Raw genomic sequence first — 15,585 nt, 5'->3', positions numbered from 1 at the left:
TTTTATAAAATCTGGGAGGTTATTGTAAAATTAAACTGCACTAAAAGGATTTCAGAGATAATATAAGAGTTCACAGTATACATCCATGTTATTTTCCACATAGAATGTTGTTCACTTTTGACCTGCAGCTAAGTATAGCTCTTATTGAACTTAGTCCTAAAAGAACCTTTGCACTGCTTTAAGAGTGATAGGATATTCAGGATGGGCAAAGATGGGAATAGGGGTTGCATCCTGTTAAGACCCAATATTACATCCACCATGTAGAGATAACAGGTACAATCTCAGTCATGTCACCTTAAAGGCTACCTCTGTTGCAACTACTTCCAGTAAAAATGGGCTAGGGAGACATCTACTTCATGTTTAGGCTTGCAAAAACTTTTAACACTAAGGGATTCCAACCGACTCCAACAGTTATTCTCTGTAGTAAACTAGCTATATTGATAAATTGTTGTACCCAAATATCTTGACATTAGCGGTTAGTGATTAATTGCTTCTAGACACTCATTGGGTTACCTAGGTGTAAGTGACACATAGGATTTTACTATATCCAGTGCAGTTTAACTACACAGTAATATAACTTCCACTTACAATTACAAACCAGATAGAAGTGAACCATCCTTTGGAAGTGGCCATCAAGTATATTATTTCCTGAAGGGACTTTTAAAAGTGAGTGCATGTATCAGTAGATTTCTCAATTGCCTTTATCTTAAACTTGCTGTAAATAGATACTGTACCAAGTCTCTATTCATGTTCTGCCTTTTGCCTTGATTGATGTTATAAAGATTTTACCAGTTCACCAACCCAGGTGTAGTTCTATGTTTATTTTTGCTATTATGGGTGCTAGACTCTCCCTCCTTCCCTCTTTCCCTCCCCCTAATAACAATTCACTCAAACCAGAAGTGCTCATACAGGTGCCCTATGAAATTCAGTGCGATTTCGGGGGTAACTGCTAGTAATTTAATAATATATCCACTTACGATTTGTGTGTATTCTTGCCATGGAAGAATTCAAAATCTTTGGTCCAAGGATTCCAGACAGGTTTCCATACACTTTGTAGATGAACATAGTGACCATCTTTATTCCTAAACCTGTAAGTCTGAACACAAAATAATGATAATTAGCAATCATGTAATAATATTTAATTTATAAATTATATTATATACAAGGTGTGTTTGAAAAGTAAGTACTATTTTGTCGTATTAACACTGCAGCTGTACTGTTGGCACTATATGCTTGTGCCTTTGTTTCTTTAGTTCATCAGCTTCACACTGATACTATTACAGTTGATTAATCTTTTGCTTTGTGTTTATTGTGGCTGTTTAAATTAATATTTTGCTTTGTGTTTATTGCGGCCATTTAAATTGTTTAAAACAGTTGATGTTCCTGTCTATTATTCAGTTTTTGAATACAAAGAATTTTAAGGCAGATAAATTCCATCTTCAGATTAAGGAGATTAACTGTGAAAGTGCAATGTGTAACTAATGGTGTGAAAAAGGATTAAGTAGTTCAATCTATAGTAACTCAAAGAGGGAGGCCTTCTGTTATGTAGATGAAAAAATTACATGAAACAGATAATTTACGTTTAAAAAGTTTTTAGATGAATTTTCACAAATTTTGAGTTCCAGATAAGATTATAACCAACTGCTTAAGTTATCCAAGGCTTTGTGCCAGTTGGTTTTCAAGAATTCTCAAAGACTAATTGTACAATTCAGGTGGGTACAGTTTACTCTCCTACCATCGTTCTTGCACATGAAACACAAGCTTGGCAGTAAGCACTTCAAATAAGACTATGCACAAAACTGTATATAAATATGATTGTCTTCACTGGCAAGATGTTATTTTGTAGAACTGCTATGAAAATTCATTAACAATAATAAAACAATGCTGTAAAATAATTTTTATAAATTTTCTTTTTTTTTTTTCAAAACAGTACTTTCTTTCAGATACACTTTGTAGTTGGATGCAGTTATGCATCAATAGACAAAGCGTTAGGGGTACATTTTTGAACATATGCCTTAATTTATTTTACTATTATTTTTTGAGCAAGAACAGTCAAGGAAGGTGGTGGCACGCTCTTACACCTAGGATAGCAACAGTCCTTAACACTTAAGGAGTCCTATCAAGTAGACTAGATTTATCAATCTACTCTTGTACCCCAATATCTCAACATTTGCAGTTAGTAATGTGTTGCTCCTGGACATCCATAAGGTTGTCCAGATTTAAGTGACACACCCGTTTTTGCTGTACCCAGTCTAGGTTCAACTGGAAGGTATAAACCAGCCAAAGGCGAACCCTTCTAAGGGATTACTATTGTATTTGCAGTAGATCTTATTACTCATCTCAATTTCTTTAACTCAAAACTTAAGGCATAAATTGTTTGCAAGCAATTTTTATCAGCATTTGGAGAAGTTTTTTTTGAACAAAACTTGTTCTCATTGAAACTTAGTCAAGATAATATCAGACCATTTTGAATTTTTAAGAGATTTGTTAGAGAAACCGATGTGTCTTTTCTGATGCAGTATGCAGCAATATTATGAGTGAACCTAATGGAAGTGTTTCAAGTTCTCTTTGCTAACTTTGAGAATGCATTAGCAGCAAAAAAGATAAGATATTCCAAAAATCAAATTAAAGTTAAAATTGGAAATACACTTTCAGAACTCCAACTTGCGATGGTTTAACATGCTGCTAGCGGGAACTTCAAAGAGTAGTACAAGAAAGCAGATCCTCTTCCATTATACAAGTTTGTTTACAAATATATTTTGTAGTGTAGTATACACTATATTTTGTATACATTCATTAATTGTATTTATTAACAATTTATTACAAGTCATTCAAACACATTAAATATCCATGATTTTTATAATTTATCCATTGTACATCTTGAATGATGACCTAAAGTGAACAAAAACACTTTGAAATTGGAATATTCAGTTTTTTTAATTAACCTATACAGACGTTCTTAAAAATAAATTTGGTGGAATCCAATTACAGCACAATATCTTTTGATGAACACCTAAAATCCTAAAATCTATTTTGATGGTAGTTGTGTCAAAGTTTGAGCCATGGTGGACTAAAAATATTGGCCAGAACAACTACACAAATCTAAAACACACACAAGAAGGACTTGATTTTTAGATCTTAATTTTAATAAATACACTGATGTGTTTGGTATGTGGTTATGGCTCACCTGCCTCCTAAGAATTTTCAGTTTGGCCCTTGAATTAAAAATTTTGAGTCCTCCTGGACTTTGGATAGAGATGTGTGTCCGTAGAACTTTTACCAGAACTTGTATTATAATGAATGAATCCCTCCTTAATATATTTGATAAGATGCTCGCAAAGAGATATTTGACAATGAACAGATTAAGAATAAAAAAGACCTTTGTAGATCTACAGAGCATATTTTATCAACTGGACAAAATTATTAAGGATAAGGATTAGATACTTGTAGTTATCAGTATACCTTCTCCTGCTGGAAGGACCAGGTGGAGAAGGACTTGCGGATATTGAGAGCGGGTCGGGGGGATTGTGAAGACAGGGAGATATGGAGGCAGCTGGTTGGCGAGGCCAAATACCACCTAGGGTATCCATGGCCATGGGAGGAAGTAAGTAAGGATTAGATATCATACCTTTAAAACAAGGCATTTGTGACAAGCAATGACAAAGAATTCAGTATTTTAATTTATTATGTTTTATTAATAAAATAGAATAATAATAATAAAACAATTTTTACACATAAAACCTTACATTTGGTTAGTGTCTGACATTTGGTTGATAAAAACAGTTTTGTGTACAGTGAAGTGAGGATTTTATCATACAGACTGTTCTAGACCCTAAGATTGACAATGTAGATCACTAAACTGATGTCAGAAGTGATTGTGATTGTGACTGTTTTGTAAAGAGCAGTTATAAGAATTCTTCAAAGTAGGATGTTCCTATACTAAACCCTACGATTAAAATTAGAGATCAATAAACTGATACCTCAGTAGTGACTGTGAGGGATTTGTAAAGACAAGTTTTGTGCAACTTTGCAAGTCTGGGGATGTCTTCCTTATGGAAGTACTCGTACATGCTGGTTCCAACTAAATCCTGAGGTAAGAAGCCAAGCACCAAAGTTACCCTGTAAATGAAATAAATTTTATAATTCTTTAGAAATAATAATCTCCATAATATATTTAGAACGCTGTATTGATTCTCATTAAAATTGTCTATTCATACACAAAAATATATTGCTGTGTGAATATATTTATGTAAACTACAACCTCAAAACAATATTCAATAAGATAGATGACAATACTGATTGCAAAACTAATTCTATATTTAAAACACATTTTAACAGAGCAAAACACTTAGGACTTAAAAATATCGTGAACATTAACATTTATAAAATGATGAAAAATATTGTGAAAACATAAAATTTATGTTTAATTTAATTTAATTTAATATAAATTTAATTTAAAGAACTTTCTGGAATAATTAATTACATTTGGGTAATTTAAAGATTTGAAACAGTAATGTAAAAGTATATTTATTTTAATCTGCAACATTTCCTAATACACCACTTCAAAATTAAATTGGATTTTTCAGTTGCATAAACTACGAGGTGGTATCATAAAGTTCCCTGACTGTACTCACCATTTATTTGACCGTGACTTTGCAAGCCGGCATGTCAGTAGCCTCTGCCCCAATAGCTGCTGAGTATCGTTATTGTGAGTAGCAGGTTATGTCTACAAGCTGTACTTTGTTGCTGTGTGTTATCATTACATAACAATATTTGTGATGGCTGATAAATTCGAGCAACACTGATGGCTGCTGTTTTGTTTCTGGATAATAACCATAAAAGCAAATTTTATTACTAGTTATGATCCTGGATATGAATGTGGGGTCACTTTCAGATGTCTCTTTGAGTTCACTGCATACATCACCAAGTCGCTGTTTCTGATCAACAGTTAAAAGCCTAGGCACAAATTTTGCGGCAACTCGATGCATGCCTAGATTTTTAGTTGAAATTTCTTGACAGTTTTCATAGCTAATATTTACAACAATTTCATCTGTTACGCTCGTGGAAAGCTTTCCTAAACGATGATTATCTTTAATTGAAGTTGTACCAGCCTTAAAACAAGCGTACCACTCAAAAACCTGTGCTCTGCTCAGTGAATGTTCTTCAAAAGCTTCTTGAAGCATTGCAAAAGTTTCCATTGGTGATTTCTTAAGTTTACAGCAAAACTTGATGCAAGCCCGTTTCTTGAATTTATCAGCCATCACAAAAATCGATACTTAATGATAACACACAACAACAAAGCATAACTTGTACACATAACCTAACCACTCACATCAATGAAACTCGGCACAATGACTCAGTGGCTATTGTGGCAGAGGCTATTGGCGCGCCTGGCTTGTACAGTCGCATCCAAAAATATGGTGAGTACAGTTAGGAAATTTTTGATACCACCTTGTAAATCAATGTGGATAAATAACAGAGGGGAAAGTAAATGTTATATTGGTTAAAGATTAAAGCTCACCATCGCTTAACAGTGCGCAAGTTGGAAAAAAGATTTTGACGTACAAAAATATCTTTGCCAAAAATCTGTCTGAAGATTTGGTCTTGGAACTAGTGGTTTTGAAATTCATCCCAAAATTTCTCACCAAATATAAAAATGTGTGGTGTTTTGAAGCCTCGCAAGACCTGAAATTGCTGCTTAAAAGAAACACATTTAAAGCAGTTGAGGGGATAAAGTAAATGCGACGGAAGAGGTAATAGCAGCATCCCGAAGATGAACATTAAACTTGTTTCTCCAAGTGGGAGGATGGTTTGAACAAATGCACTGTGTCCAATGGAGAGTATTTTGAAGGAGATTTAAGTTCGGTTGTGATCAGTAAGCTAGTTTTTCAGTAATATCAACATATCAGATACTTTCTGGACAGGCCATATATATTAAAAAAAAAATTTTAATGGCAATCTATATAGTTTACTATTTCATACTTGTATACATGCATTTTCATTTCATATTGTTTCTGAGTAAATTTGATTTGATTTTTCAGTAAATTATAACCAACTGTAATTTCTTAAAGTTTTAATAAACAAGGTATGTGTATGCCACATCATGTGCCACGTAACAGGCTATGTGGTTGCTGCAAAATTTTAAGTCTACAGCTAACTGTCATAGCTAAAGTCATTCTTGAGATGTCCTCCTGGCAGACAAAAAGAGAAATTGTGTAAGTTTGCTGAGTGACAAACTTCAGTGGCTTTCATCCAATTCACACATATTTATAGAACTAATTCTTGTCTTTGTAAAAATTATGTTCCATGCAATATTTAATGCATGCAATGGAAATCTTTCCCGAGATATCTTGCGATATGATACACTCACATGTTTGTTCATTTAGTTAGTTCTGTAGCAGTGTTTAAATAGCAAAAAGTCCACAAAAAAGTCATCAAGTGATTTTCAGGCCCATAATCAGATCAGTTTTTTCAGATAATTTTACCGGGACCTGGGCCAGCCCCGTCACTTTTGTACGGGGACGAGTGGGGGTACATGACAGGGCCCGGCCGAATATCTTTTCTGGGGCCCACCAAAGCTGAGTACAGTCCTGGATGTAGTATGTGTTGGGATAGTTAGACTATGGGTTATGTCACAGGTTAAAATCTCACATGATTATAATCAGTTTGTTTTAAAATTTATTTATTCTGCTATCTTCTCCTTGTCCTCATGGTTACCCATAAAACTAATGTAAAATTGTTCACTAATACTCAGCCAAATCCCATGGAATGACATACATCATATCGAACTCAGTGTTTCCTATATAGAAATAATGCTTCATGTAAGATTTTAAAACTATACAAATTGCCTATTGAGATATTGTGTGGACAAACATTCAGAAATGAAATTTTTCCAGTCTCTTGAGTGATAGGCTTCGCTAACACTAACCAACAAAATAAGAGTATATCAACAGTTCATGATAATCACATTATTAAACATGAAATAAGTTTTTGGTTGCATGAAAATTAACTTCTCTAATCTTATCTAATTTATAGAAATATATGAAAAACTACTCACTTCTCATCACAAAAAATGAATTTGCCATCAGAGGTGTGTCTGGAGTAAAACTGAATGGTGGGAATTTTAATAGAATGGCGGGGTATATCAGGATGAACATCATTGGGTAACACTCGTGCAATTGCAACCAGGCAAGGCAGATCGTCATTATTATACTCTCTTTCATCAGTCCTACTTTCCTCCATCTCAGAGATGAATGAAGACTCTGGGCTCAGTCCAGCATCTTGTCTGGACTTCACGTCTTGCCTTGCCTTCGCCTCCTGCTTCTCTAGCTCTCTCAGCAGAGCCTTTGCTCCCGCCCAGGGCTTGAGGTAGCCAACACAGTGTGTCCTAATGTATATTCGATCTGCAGAAGAAACATAAGACTGTAACGTGACTAAACAAAAGATACATCATTATTAATGTACTCTTTACACAATACTAAATTGTAACACTGTTTGTGGTACTAGCTATCATAAGTTATCCTTATACACTTTCATTATGCATAAGAAACGTCAGACCTTACATAACTTGAGATTACGAACACAGCACATCATAATGTAATGCTCATAAAATACTAAATTATAACATGGCCCATGATGCAAGTTCTGGATAAAAATACCGGTTGTAAAATGACTCGTTTGGACTAAAAATTCTAATTTTAATCTTCAGATCCCACAAAGGGCTCAAGGTTTTTAATATAGGCAAAGAATTCCCCAATCAATAAATCAGTGAAAAGTTATAATATTATTTTTGTTAGCTCTAATAGGAAAAATAATTTAATTTTAAATATCTAAATATGTTAAAATAACTTTAAAAAGATTAACAAACATTACCAATTCACACATTATGTCCAAAGATTTTTTGTTACAATTAGTATATTTCGGAGTTTGTCATTCATTATATAGACTTAATAAGCTTAAAACAATTTTATCGGGACATTTGACATCAAGACATGAATAAAGAGTGAGTGAGCCACGTGCTTAGTTGTATCCAAATTATTATCATAAATTTATATGTTAATGAATCATTTTGAAATAACTACAGTAGAATAAGAATTTAGTGTTATGGCAGTTATAACCAGATAAAAAGTTTAAATCTGTATATTTTAGAATAAGTATGCCGTCTATTACAAAGTATTACAATAGCATGTGCTTTTATTGTGATTTCATTAACACCAATTCTTACACTCTTTTACCAATTTCAGCAAACATCTATTGTTTTGTAATGACCCAGAACTCAATTCTACTTGTTGCTAATCGTGTTCTATCTATACTCAACTCAACAATCCAATCAATGTAAGTGTGGAACCGACGTTATTGGAAATCGTGTTTAGTTTCTAACATCATAGTCCTAGATATTAGGATAGTCCTCACTCATATAACTATATATGCTAAGATATTTGCTTATTTTTTCAACAGCTTTCATCACTAGTTTGATACTTCTCTTTCCTGCTTAAGTGTGACTTGGATAATAAAAAAATTAAACTTAGGCATACTTTAATTTTTTAATAAATATGAAAAATGTCTTTAAAAGTTTTAAAGAAACTTTTTTTGTAATATTCTCTATTGATGGAGTAATTGTCAGATAACATGTTTTCCACCTTGTAGTTCTGGATAATGAATTTTTATTGCGGAAACCTAGAAGAATAAAACATCTGCTATCTTTGCCTCTGATTCCTACCCGTAAAATTGTGGAACCCAATTCTCTGAAGTGTCATCCCTCATTCTGTTAGTGTCCCATTCTCCTACTACTCCAACAAAAGACTTTATATTTTGTAAATTGTTTGTTAGAATATATTAATAGTGACATTTAGATATGCAGTATAAAAAGAATTAAATGTTCACTCGAATAATTTCAATTTTATTCGTTACTTGAGGTTCCATTGTATTGTAAAAGGTTAAAATCTAAGAATATGAATAAAAAATGAAAAGGTGTAAAATATGTTTACAAGTGTAATTTAGTAGTAAAAAAGGAAATGTATTATGAGGGGTTATTTTTTAATAAAAAAGAATAAGTTAACTATTAGCAAACATTGGTGGAAGTATGTGCCCTACAGCATGGTCCTAGTTCTTCTTATCTGGAGTATTTTTTTTGTTTTAACCCACCCTGCATTTTTAGCCTTACAGCTCTGCTACAAGTATGATAACATCACTGAGTGTGGCACTGTAATTTCTTCCAAACTAATAATATTAAAATAACAGTTTTACCTAAACCTATAGTAAAAATGTATGATATAATTTTTATAATGGTTTCTTTTTTAACTCACTTTTTCAAATTATTCTTATGCTAATAAAAAGTACATTATTTTACTAATTTTATTAACTTACCGTCACTAATACAATCAGTATTGGTTATATTCGGGCAGCCAGTCGTTGTGTCAGCCTCTTTAGAGGGAGAGTTATACTTGTAACGCAAGAAGCATGAGCGGCGACCCCCATGCCACAGTTTGGAGTGCCCGGGAGGTATCTCAATCTTCAATGGCACATACGCTGAAAATATTCCATCTGATGAAAGTGGCAATTTTAAACAACTTTGCAATATTGTTGTTACTGAATAAATTCAATATTACAAATTTTAATATATAAAATGGTGATTTTTTTGTATGAATGTTATTCATAAACAACAAAAAATGTTAGCAAATTAGCTACACAAGTTACAATTGTAAACTATTTTCATCACACTTTCAATATTAGAGTATGTTAACTGGTAGTATAAATGTTAATTAAGAATTTAGTATCTCTTTTTTATGTGTTTAGTTTCTAAGTAAATTTTAATAAACCTAAACCTTCCCAGGTACATAAAGTTTCTTTATGCTAAATTTCCGCAATGAAATAAAAAATGTTAAAACATTTACTTAATGCACCATTCAATACAATATAAAACAACAGATGTCCAGTTTTTGGGATACAAACATTATAATTTGAACTTGCCAAACATTTTTTGCTCTAAAAATTAAAAGTCCTAAAAAACCAAAGTGCAGCAACCATATGAGGACCTGTATTAGAAATTTTTAAGGATTTCTTTCAGTTGTTTAAAATTTCTGGTTTTTACCAGTATTCTTACTGGCCGACTGGAGTCTGACTTATTCTAGTAAAATACAAATTGGAAGGGAAGTTTACTCCACTAGATTGTCTGAAGTATAATCATTTTTTTGTTAAATTCTATCCCTTCCCTTTACTTTAAAATATTATATTTTGAAACAACTTTTCTTTCGTTTATTTACTTTACTTTAATTAATTAATTTGATCTATTTTCATTAATTTATAACTGTTACAAAAAGCCCACTTTTGTGTTCTTACACATAATAGAACTAAGCAATCAAATATTTGAGGTTTTCATAGGCAACTTATTAATCTTTTAGAAAAACATGAATTTGATAATAGGTATTTGAAGGAAAATATGATTTCTTTTACAAATGACGTTGCAAGGATTCTGAGGATGAAAGGTCTGGTTCGGTTGAAAGATTGCTTTAAATGCACCCAAAGATAATTTTAAGTGATGCAGATGATCAAGAATTGTCAACGATTTTAAAATATTCATGGTTAAAATCTATTGTAAATCACAAAGAAATCAGCACATCTTCAGGGTTGAACCACAAATAAATAAATTTAAGAATCCAATCTATCACTATCAATTCAATTTAAGAATCAAAATCAACAAATAGACCTTCAAGAAGTAAAATGAAATAAAACTTATTCTGTTAGCTTTAAAAGCAATAAAAACTTATCAATGGCCAGCTGAAAAATCTATATGTTAAGGTTAGGTAGAAGTTAAAAGTCTTTGCAAAAGGTTCAAGTTCAACCAAACATATGAATCTTAAGTAGATAATATTAAAGTTAGAAATATACAATATAAATTACAAATAAATGTTAATTAAATAAATTTATGATGACACATATCACTGGTCATAAATCACATAAATCATTAAAATATACGTGATCCCTAAAGTCATAATTCATATACATACTATAAAATGTGCATCCTTACTTCAGTCTGGTATAAAATTACTAAAAATCCCTACTTTAATTTTCTTCAACTACTGAAAGATTATCAATATTTTTCTTTCTTCCAATCTTTAAAGGGAATTTAAAATCATTGTTCTTGGATATGTTATTATTGAAATAAATGTATGCATAAACAACCCCAGTAATTTCAATTAATCATAGTACTGTGGCTATGCATAACTGCTTAGAATGGTGTCTACTTCTGAAAGTATATAAGGTTTTATGAACAAATTAAAAAAAAACATTAAAATTAAAAGATGCGTGCAGTGTTATATATTGTTTTTTCTAAAATGAAATATTAAATATTGAATATTGTTATATTTTTTGTTTTAGAAATATTTACTAAATGTTCGATAGTATTTTCAGTACTTGTTTTTATGTCAAGAAATAATAGTATACATTTTTTAATACAAATTGTAATTTTGAAAAGCCCACATGGGTAGAAAAATGTTGTAACAAAACTCAAAATAACAAAAATATGCAGAATTTTATTAGTAACTATTCTATGTTATATTTCAATAAAGTAAAATATTTTTTACAATTTTTAGTTAGTTTTTATCATAAAAGTTGTTATAAAATAATATGTGTACATATACAAGTTTAGTATTGTAAAGATAAAACATTATTACAGAATAGTTATATTTCATGCCAAAACACAAAATAATGTATTTTTTTTATGAAACACATTTTTACTAAGGAAATTCAAAAATTTGTTTGAATACGTATTTCCTACTAATAACAATTTGGCTAAAAGAAAATATGCATTATGAAGAAATATTATTAACTCTTACAACGCACCATATAGATATGTCTGTACCATCAGAATCACTAATAATCATTATATGGATGTATCAGAATTTGATAATTAACTTAGTTCATTATTTACATTACAATTCACAAAAGTGTAGCAAAGTGTAGTAATGTGTAAAGATGTAGACCATTGAAAAGCAACTAGAATTCATATTGCACTGACTATAAATCCATAACCAATTTTATTATTTATGCGCTGTTTTGTATGGTGATGCAGATTCAGCTGAGCTTTCTTAGAAAAAAATTATTACTTCATGTTTCAAAAAAAGAAAATAATAGAAACTTTGGAAAAAAAACAAATCTTTAAATGTATGCTAACTGTATCCAGGCCAAAATTTCCAGTGCTTTAAGGGTTAATAATAACAGAATTATAATAAAATATTCCAAAATCCTTACACCAAAGAAATTATGATTTTAAAATGTGTAGTGTGTAATTTACTCATGAATTAATTTATACATATACATTATGACTAAACTTGTTTACAATTTTTCACATGTGATATTAATCATACTGGAACACAGTTGTTTTGAAAAAGTGTATATAAGATTTGTTGAGATTTAGAAAAATGAGATACATTTATTTTGTACAATATCTATGAGATTTATACATTTAATATAAATGAAAATATTGTAAAACCTTACTCCATTGATTTTCCAGGAAAAAATAAAAATCCTTATAGTAACCTTACTGATAACCAGCTTTAAAATTTTTGTTATTTTATAGGGCAATAAGCATTACAATAGTTTGACCTGAAAAAATAGACATCTTATCAAAAATCGGTCAAAATCAATTAGAAAATATAGCCTACTCCTGCACATGCATTGTATGCTTTGTAACAAATTCCACTACACCAATCACTGTCCACGTATAAGATCAAATTAACAAACAGAGAAGAATAAACCAATAAAACAAAAAGAATGTTACTGTGAGTAAGATGCCAGAAACACAATGAGAATGGCGAGACAAATAGCCTGTCTCAATTCTATGTTGCCTAGCAAAGATGGCGATAACTTCACTTTCAGTTATGTGATGATGGTAATAGATTGAATTTCTGTACTTGACTTTCTACTGATACATCTTTATTTTTCCTTTATAGCCATATTAAACATTTATTTCCTGCAATAAAATAACTGTGTAAAATAGAAAATATTCAATTAACAGTATCCCAGGTACAATCAACTATTTCAGTTAACACATCGTGGGTGGCGCGGTCGCCGATATGTTAATGTAATTTAGTAAGGATTTACTATTTAGAAACCAGATGAACGGGTATTTTCTTACCCCCTCCATTCTGTCCTAAGGTAGATGTGTGTTATAGCTGAAATCTGCTACTTCTACTCAAACTCCTTAGCTGAAGAGGCGAATTGAAACAGGTCACAAAGCAAAATGCAATAGTTTTGTTTTGAACGAAAGTTGTTGAAAAGCGGGTTGGTCAAACTCACTCAGCACTCACGCAGCAGATCCCAAAAGGGGAACCGATTCTGTGATTACTCACTTGAGTAAATATATCCCAAACGGGTAACCAACCTTCTTTGTGAAAAAGAACTTTTCGTAAACGACTTACATCGAAGCAAAGTGGAGAAAGTTTAGACCCAGTTTGCGTGATCCTGTTTTCATTCTTTCTACTTTTTCTACTATTTACTATGCTCATTAAATTGCATCTGGAGATATAATATATATGGTACTCATAACACTCTTGATATATTGAAGATTTGTTTTATATTTGTTTGTATTATACATTATAATGGTTACCTGTATATTTAAAAATCAATTCATTTTTAAGTTTTCAAGTAAAGTTGATTTCTCTTATAGCTTTAAAATTATAGGCTTTACATGTTAGAAAATCAAATATGGAATCAGTTTTCCAATGCAATTACCAATATTCTTAAAGTTTTCTAGTGTATTGATTTTTACAAGACTAAAAACTACAGATTTATTGGTGAAACTAGTAACAATCACTTACTTTTATCATCTAGAGGCTTTTCTCGAGGATAGAGATCAAATGAAGAGAGCTGAATTTTAGCTGTCTGAACATCATTGGGGTGTAACAAATCTAGCCAGCTCTTGCCTAGAACTTCAACCTAACAAATAATGAGATTTTTAAATTGATTAATTACATTATAAATACTATAATACAAAACAAATAATTCTATGAGTTTTATATTTTTTGTACTTATGGCTTGAAGCAAAAATGGCTCACAATCAGTTGAGGTTTCATTATATGACACATTTAACATTATTACACAATTTTCAAATGCATACTTATTAAAAAAAACACAATAAATAAATTAAAATTGTGCCTTGGTGAATTGTCAAACTTTATGATATGCCCAAAAACAATGGAAGTGTGGTTGAGTTGAACATTGTACATAAGTACAGTAATATAAGATAACATCAGTAATGTCATAACCAGACTAAGAAAGACACTCTGTGGCTACTCATAGTTCAAAAAAATATTAAATAAACAAGATTAAACAAATAATTATGTTACATATTATAATTATAATTACGTTTTTTTTTTTATAAAAACGTATAAGCATTCTTGATTTGATTCACATTAATTATATAATACAACTGACTTCAACAAGAAAATAGTCTCTACAGATAGACAAAAATTTTAACTGTCACTGTGTTAATCCATATACGGTTGAAGTTAAACTTAATAAAGAACTTAATAAATAACTTAATAAAGAACTTAATAAATAACTTAATAAACTTAATAATAAATAACTTAATAACAAATAACTAATAACTTAACAAATTAATAACTTAAAAGAACCTTATTGCTATTTTGTAGGATACCAATAGAAGAACCTCAAGTGACAAGTCAAAAGGCTTACTCTAATCCCAAAGTTAAATGGCACAGTCTTAAGACCATTGCCCAGGGAACTTAATATAAAGCTAAAAGGAAGGATCTAGATATATGAGAGGTCAGATGGATCATCCCCTGAGTCACATCTGAAGAAGTCAAAATTAGAGAAAAGACACAAAGTAAGGGAACAGAAGGAGCATTTTGCACCAGAGCCAAAAGAAATATTTTAAATAGGTTATTGAAGGATGGCTGGATATACTGGATGTAGATTTTCCGGAAACTCTTTTTAGCTTTCAATAGATGGAAACTATTCAGAATGCAATCATAACAGAGATTATGAGTGATGAATAAGGACCAGTTTCTTCGAGCTTTCACACTATCGACTGGAGATAAAATTCACAATATCACTTGTGAAAATCAAGAGACAGCTGACTGGCACTGAGGAATACAGGAATACATCGTGATAAGGCGAGATTGAGGATTGTATCTGAGGGAAATTTCCTTGCATAAGAATTTTGGCTGTCTACTTTCCAAACAATGTAAATGACTCCATGTAATCGATTTTGGGATATGTAAAGGCACAAAAGAAGAGTTTGTTCGTGAATGAGTAGAATATTCTCCACAGGAGTGATGAGGGCAAGTATCTGTTTCATATTGCAATAGACTGTGCTTCTGCGAATAAACTAAGGAAAGAGGGTCTCTGAATCAACTACAAGTTTAAGCTAAAAGAGAGAGGGTCTCAAGGTTTATGGAAACAGAAGCCTACGCCTTCTTAACAATAAGTAGATGGTGTTTAGGGAATGGAAATGGAACAAGGTAGTGAGTGCCCCAATCAAACCTGATCCAAGCAAGTCTACTAAAGGTCACAAGAGAAGTGGATAAGGAGAAAAACACCTGTTCCTTTTTTCTGAGAAAAAAG

The 15,585-nt window shown here is 31.4% G+C and overlaps 1 protein-coding gene across 7 annotated transcripts in view; it reads right to left on the bottom strand.

The window, feature by feature from the left end:
- LOC124362764 (protein cycle-like) overlaps positions 1-15,585 on the bottom strand; it is a 158,082-nt gene that overhangs the window by 7,769 nt on the left and 134,728 nt on the right. For all 7 annotated transcript variants that reach the window (XM_046817579.1, XM_046817589.1, XM_046817562.1 and 4 more), the window contains 5 exons: positions 13,818-13,935; positions 9,367-9,528; positions 7,058-7,403; positions 3,981-4,119; positions 978-1,096 (listed from right to left, as the gene is read on the bottom strand). In XM_046817579.1, the coding sequence (XP_046673535.1) occupies positions 978-1,096; positions 3,981-4,119; positions 7,058-7,403; positions 9,367-9,528; positions 13,818-13,935 (884 nt within the window). The remainder of the gene's footprint in view (positions 1-977; positions 1,097-3,980; positions 4,120-7,057; positions 7,404-9,366; positions 9,529-13,817; positions 13,936-15,585) is intronic.

The sequence above is a fragment of the Homalodisca vitripennis genome, chromosome 1, assembly GCF_021130785.1.
Source record: "Homalodisca vitripennis isolate AUS2020 chromosome 1, UT_GWSS_2.1, whole genome shotgun sequence".
In the NCBI taxonomy this organism is placed as follows: domain Eukaryota; kingdom Metazoa; phylum Arthropoda; class Insecta; order Hemiptera; family Cicadellidae; genus Homalodisca; species Homalodisca vitripennis.
Note: the sequence above shows the minus strand (reverse complement) of the source record. Positions and strands in the feature narration are given on the sequence as shown.